Raw genomic sequence first — 6,872 nt, forward strand, 5'->3', positions numbered from 1 at the left:
CCCCCCAATTTCTTTCCCCTGCAGGCTCTCCCTGCCCCCTTACTGTCATATCCTGCTTTCTCTGAGCACATGGAAGTGAGGGGGCAAATTTAAAAACACTTGAAGTAAATATTTTACGGTAATTTGCGTATAGGCAGTTTACTACAGGTACCCATTGATGTAGTTCATCCCGAATTGATGCATTTTACCTTTTTTGAGACTGCTGCAGGCTTTAGCAAAAGTATTCCTTAAACACACTTTTAAGCAGCACTTCTGAATCTATTTATGTATAGTACAAACACCACATGATATTAATCCAAAGCCAAAGGCTCGTGATTTACCGCATAGTTCATTGGGCCAGGCCCCACCAGTGTCAATAGAATTGCAAGGGGTGGCTCAGAACTGCTCGGTAGGTGTGCGCACTCCAGGTACCACCCCCCTATACCCACAAAGGAACCATGTGTTAATTGGCCCCCCACTCAGGACTGGAACTGGGAGTTGTTGTTTGTGCGTCCAAAAATGTATGTTTAGATGAGGCGCGGGGCAGTCTGTTCCAGCTCTACCTCATGGAGCCACGCTAATTGTATGTGACAGACTGTGAGAGGGGGTAACGGAGAAGGATTCTAGGTGAACTGTTTGGGGCCCCTGTTTGGTGATGTTTTGTCAGACTTTTAAGGCTATTAAAGAAACAGGGATCATTGGAAATAGGAAAGAGGTGCAACTCAGCTGTGGGAGTGAAGAGGAAGTCAAAATGTAGTTGATGTAGTAGCTGGCAATAACTTGAAAAAGCATTGGTGCTGAGGGGAGCTAAGGGCAGTACCACCTATGATATTCATTTGGGCTGCAGTAACCTATTCTTGTGGTGGGTTCCCTTCAGTATTTTTGCCCATTATGGGCCACATGTTGTATAGTCATACTTACTGTTGGTTGCATTTAATTAGCTTCATAGTTGGTTTCCATTACTGAGCACATGCTGCTTTGGCAGCAGTTTAGTGATGGAGAGTGTATTTAATGAAGTTTTCTTATATGAATGTAAGATAAATATGGTAGCTCTCACTATCAACATAGTGCATGTTATTAGCTCATTCGCCTAGAAAGTGATTACATTGTGCTGCTGCCCAGAAAATGTTATCCTGTTGACTGTTGCTATAAGCTTAACAAGGTCATATTGTCACAAATGGCAAGCAACAGAAGCACAGTGGTGATGGAAGCCAGAGCTCAGCCTATAGGTTGTGGACACTTATGTTCTCTAATTCAGGTTAGATGAAAATAAGGGAGTTTGTTGCATACCCAAAACTGAGCTTTAATGATAGAAAAGAATGAATAGATTTTTCTGGGGACCTGCAAGTGAGAAGCCAGTATTTTTGGTAAAGATTTTTTTTTAGTTTCGTCAGTCAGTAATTGGACCATAGATCAGTTATAAGCCAACTCATTGCCCATGGTAGGAAGGAGATTAGTCTTGACGGTACATAATACTGGTACAGTTGGATATATAGAGGAAAAGATTGTATACTCTGTGTAAACTTTCTCCTAATCATTGGTCTGTCACTTACCTGAGTTCAGTATATTCTTCTTTTTTTTTTTTTTTAAATTAGGTGAAAGGTAGATAGGAACTTTTAAATTTTATTTTAAACCTTACCATAGTTGATTCTTCAGATGATGTTTATATCTCTTTGCTCTATGCTGGGTATACTGAGAATAAGAGAATCTTTGTCTTGTTAATTACCTGGCATACGGTGTTATAGGCTGTAGACTTCTTTCATACTGTTTGCCAATAACTACACTCAAGGTAATGATAATAGACCACCATCATAAATTTGTGCAGTCATTGCTGAAATAAACCAATGGCAAAATGGAACAAAGGCCTGCACGTTTTGGATAAAAATAGTGTGCAAGAATATCAGTACATTAATTTTGGGATGGAAACCAGATCAGTAAAACAAGCACCTCTGCTTAAAATCTGTCTCTCTAATCTTTGTAGATGGACTGTCTTCTGCTGATCCCAGCTCTGATTGGAATGCACCAGCAGAAGAATGGGGAAATTGGGTAGATGAAGAAAAGGCTGCTTCTGTTGCACAACATGAAGAATTATCATCTGATGTTCAGAAGGTAGATGACAACCTAAGTTATTCCCTACAAAATGCCATAACTTAGACTTTACCAACTTTTTGCATTTTTGTAGTGTCCATCCTATGTACTACCCTGGTCTCCTTCCTTTGTTCAGTTTGCAGCTAAGCTTTCTACTTCCTGACCCCTGCTTCCTACCTGATTTCCTGCTTTGCCTTCTGCTTCCTGCCCTATCTGTTGCTGTGCTGCCTGTCCCCGTTTGCATGCCACACAGAGAGACTGCCCTTGCCACTTGTGCCATAGTTTCGCCACGCTGGGTATAGTGCATGTGGCAGGAACACAGAGTCTAATTCTCAGGTTGCGTGCACCCATCAGTTATTAAATATAACTATGCTATTATTATTAATGGCAAAAATGTAATCAAGAAGGAAGACATCAAGTATTTTCAGTAATTGATTAGATTCCACTGTTCATCTGTTTAGTTTTCTAGCAAACAATTATGGCGTCACAGTGCATGAAGTATTCACTTTTGAAACCAGCTCACTGTTGCTCTCTATTGGATGCAAATCTTTCTTTGTAATACTCTCTTGCCAGTATTTTACCCTGTATGTAGCCCATGATTTGTATGGTCAGGGAACTGCTGATCCCATGTGCTCTGTTTTTACACGTAGCTTCTGCAAGCCCTACCCCATACAGCTCCAGGTGAATGAGATGATTTTTAAACTCTGCACTATAGCTTATTGAATCTACTCTCTAAACCCTGAAAAAAATTTACAAAGGAGAAGGGTATTCATTGTAGGAAAAACAAACAAACACAAAATAACTTATGCTAATACCAAGAGCTGTCATCATAGTGTTTACCATGTCTTTGTTCTTAATCACATAAAGCAAATGACTTGCCAGAGCCTGTAAAGAATGGCTTTCTTTCCAAAATGGCCTTAATTTTACTATTTCAATTCAATCTGTCCACTTGTATCATTAAATACAATTTATACAAGAGATGTACTTGCTCACAATCTGTGTCAATGAAAAGTAGTGAAATGCTTACTATAGACCCAGTCTCTTGCTTTAAATATTAAGGCTTCAGATGATGAGAGAGAAAAAGCAGAGCCAACTCTTCAGAGTTCTGCCAGTGGCAAATCCAAGAAAAAGAAGAAGAAAAAGAAGAAGCAAGGTGAAGAAGCTTGTTCTCCTGCACAGGTACAAAAATATACATATCCCTTTTCATTTTAATACTGACTCATCAGGCAAAATTCTTGGAAGTTATGAAAGATGCACTGTTTCTCAGCATTCAAATCTTAACAACCAGCAATAAAATAAATAACGATTCTTAAAATGCTTGATTGTCATAAATCCTAATGCTAGCTACATACAGTTGCATGACTATTTTACTGTCAACATGATTCAATTCTGTTGAATAGTCCCTCATTTTAAGTGCAAGTTAATTGATCAGCAGAATTCATGAAACATAAGGAAAATATAGGTGGTGGTCTCAAACTCAGTTTTGTTTAATCTGAACTATATCCTTCTTTCAAATAAATTGGGATCCTTATTTCCATTAAGGATGCCGTTTAGCAATCATTGGTTTCCTTTGCAAAGGAAGCCCACTCACCCCTATATTTTTGAAGATCATCTTCTTGATGGAAAATTTTAATAGCTAAAAAAGTAAAAGAGATGGAAGATCTTTTGGCAGGTCTGCAGCAGAATATTGTGAAAGGCTGTTTTAACTTTATATTGAAGGTATAGAAGTAGCTTAGTGTATGTAAAATCTTAAGTGCCCATGATTTGGAGACAGCTAGGAGAATCTAAGAAGTTAGTTGCTATCTGGCAGGGATAGAAGTTCCAGAGGTCACCTTTGTAGCTAACCGTTTGAGAAGCCTTGAGAAAAATCTGTTTTATTGCAGGAATTGAACTATTTTGTCTACAGTAAATTTGCCTAAGATACTGCCTTCACTATTGAACTGTTTCAATAGTTGAATAGTTCACTATTGAATCTTATTTCAATAGTTGTGCTGCATTCTAGAAACTGTATATAATGCTGGCATACAGTGGATGTCCACCTGAATTATATTAATATTTTCTTTAAACTTTTGGGAATGTTTATTTCTTTCCTTTAGCTTAATGTCATGAAAGCTAGTTTGGTTAATTTTAAGAAAACTGAGAGTTACAGGTACAAAAGCATGGGACTCCCTTTACAGTTCTTGGCTCACCCCTGTCTTCTTTGCAGGATGCTGAAGAACTGGATAGAGAAGTTGGAGATGAATTTCAGGAGGATACCTCAAAAACTCAACCCCAACAGGAAATAGCTTTTTCTTTGAAGACCATGAGCACTAGTGAACCAGCTGAGGTAGGGAACAAAAAGAATCAGGATAATGTTGTAAATCCTGTTTTGACATAACAGAAGTGAAGAATATGGAGACTTGGTAATAGATACCAAAAAATCCATCATAGGAATGTGGAAAGCAGGGGTCAATATAGACTTTCAATACTGCTCAAGTTATTAGGCATTTCTTTAAAAAAAAAAAAAAAAAAGTTATAATAAAAGATTTCTTGTGATCTTTCCACGTTCTCAAGTCCTATATGCTTAAAATACTCTTTGATATCTGATTGGAATTTTTATTATTTCTCATCATAATGATAGAACCTAATAATCTTGCTAGATTCCTTTCAGTAGATTCTTTTTCTTGCTCTAAATTTTAAGGCTATGGTTCTCCACCTCAGTAGCCTCGAGTCACCCTTCATTAGACTTGAACCACCCCTTAGAAAATGCTAGCTAGGTCTTTATTTTCACACATTTTTTTGACTATGGAAAAAAAAAAAGTAACACATCCGCCTTTCTTCTGTAAAGAGCTCAAAGGCCACAAAATGTGAGTTGGGGTTTTTTTGTTTTGTTTTATTTTGTTTTAACACGACAGATTTGTATTTGAAATCTCTGGGTATTTTGTGAAATGATGTTTGCATACCTAAGTGTGTTAATATTGCATGGCACTCCAAAACACTCTTGAAAAGATGTCAAGGTGCCCCAGGGTGCAAGGGCACTGTGGTTGAGAATTGCTTTTAAAGAGTCTAATCTGGATTTGATTTGATTTGAATTTGTAGTCAGTTTTGTCACTAGAGGGCAGTCTTAGTCTTACAATTCTGGTAAACGATTTTTCAACAGACTAAGTATACAACAAAATTGCATAAAAATCTTTGTTGTGAAAAAGATACTTTTTTTAGCTTAACCTGAAAAAAATGTTTGCCTTTTAAAATAGCCTGGGGAGGCTCCCTCACTTGCTGTTTCTACTGAGCCATCTGTAATTGTATCAGAGAGTGATTCTGACAAGATCACTACCCAAGTGCCACAGATGCTACAAGAGACAGATGTTTCAAGTTCTAATATTAAGCAAAACAGTGTGCCTCCTCTACAGAGTAAGTATTTCTCAGTATGCGAAGATCGGTTTTGTAGCTACTAAAAAAAAAAAAATATCTTGGTTAACTCTCTGCCATGATGGGCTTCAGTACTGTATGTTAATTTGGGTTATTCAATATTTAATTTAGCAGAGGAGTTAAGTTTCCTTGTAACAGATAGCCAAGTATAACTTTAAAAAGCTGTTCTTTTAAAAACATGCTTTATTTTATATTCCTGTATAACACCTTGCAATAATATGGAATGTACTGATCAATATTTAAGCAATTTGTGCTCAAATTATTTTCTACAAAGCTTAAGGAACATTTTTTTTTATTGCAACTTTTTTAGCCAAGTCTGAAGAAAGCTGGGAGTCCCCCAAACAAGTTAAAAAGAAGAAAAAAGCAAGAAGGGAAACGTGAATTTCCTGAGATGGACATATGTTGCTGAAATACTGTCATGAAGATTATGCTGTTTATGCAATAATTTGTGAACATGTACAGAATTTTATATAAATTTCAACTGATTTTTAAAACAGAACTGCTGTGAACACAACCATCTTTAAAAAGGAATCCAAGGAAAGTAACTTTGTGATTATAGAAAACAGCAGAACATGCTACATGCTGGAGAGACACTTTGAAGAGTCTGTTTTTCCAACTTATGGTGAAAGATGTTAACTTAAAAAAACAAAAAAAACAAACTGGTTTTACAACACAGTGCCCTGTTTACAATAGATTATGTCCTATCTCATCTGCAGCTGGGAATAAAGGATTAATTTTAAGGAAGGGTTTTCTGTAAAATAGTTGTCTGTATAATAGTGGATGTTTCTTGACCCTCTTTTGAGTGGTATATAGAAACACAGAATGTCTACCATTTGGATCTGTTTCATGCCTAAATCAAAGTGCTTTGATTAAATACGTAATCTGCCATATCTTTACAATATGTTGGTTAGCAAAGCAGCTAACCATTAAAGGAATCACAAGTGCAAATAAAATCATTAAAATCATTTGTACAGTTAAACCTTTATGGTTTATTATACAAAGTTAACATAATAAAATGGCTTTTGGTTAAAAGTTTGAGAATGTGATTAAAGCTTGAGTGGTTCATGAAGTTATTTTTGATAGTCTCTTACATTACTTGAATTGTTCAAAGTAACAGTATATTTTTAAGAATGCAGCAATGTGCATAAAATTAATTCCACTGTTTTCTGCTTCAGCATATAGCTTTTTTTTATTTGGTTGGTGGGTTCTGATTCGCAGCTAAAACTCTTCTCCTGATTGATTTTTCTTTAACACTTAAAAATGAACTATAAATGCAAAATGTCCTTTTCCTTTAGCATTTACTAACTTACCTGTTTCTCTTCCCTTTTTCTTGGTTAAAACAAAAAATAGCAAGATAATCCGTTTTCATTCACAAACTATACACTAATTCAAGCATT

General features: G+C 36.4%; 1 protein-coding gene across 1 annotated transcript in view; it reads left to right on the plus strand.

Annotated features, from left to right (window-relative positions):
• Nucleotides 1–6,507, plus strand: part of MTDH (metadherin) — a 33,100-nt gene extending 26,593 nt beyond the window's left edge. The window contains exons 10-14 of the mRNA XM_006028002.3: nucleotides 1,961–2,088; nucleotides 3,127–3,246; nucleotides 4,274–4,393; nucleotides 5,301–5,457; nucleotides 5,786–6,507. Coding sequence (XP_006028064.1) covers nucleotides 1,961–2,088; nucleotides 3,127–3,246; nucleotides 4,274–4,393; nucleotides 5,301–5,457; nucleotides 5,786–5,856 — 596 coding nt within the window. The 3' untranslated portion in view covers nucleotides 5,857–6,507. The remainder of the gene's footprint in view (nucleotides 1–1,960; nucleotides 2,089–3,126; nucleotides 3,247–4,273; nucleotides 4,394–5,300; nucleotides 5,458–5,785) is intronic.
• The last annotated feature ends 365 nt before the right edge of the window (nucleotides 6,508–6,872 follow it).

Source organism: Alligator sinensis, unplaced genomic scaffold (assembly GCF_000455745.1).
Source record: "Alligator sinensis unplaced genomic scaffold, ASM45574v1 scaffold191_1, whole genome shotgun sequence".
NCBI lineage: Eukaryota > Metazoa > Chordata > Crocodylia > Alligatoridae > Alligator > Alligator sinensis.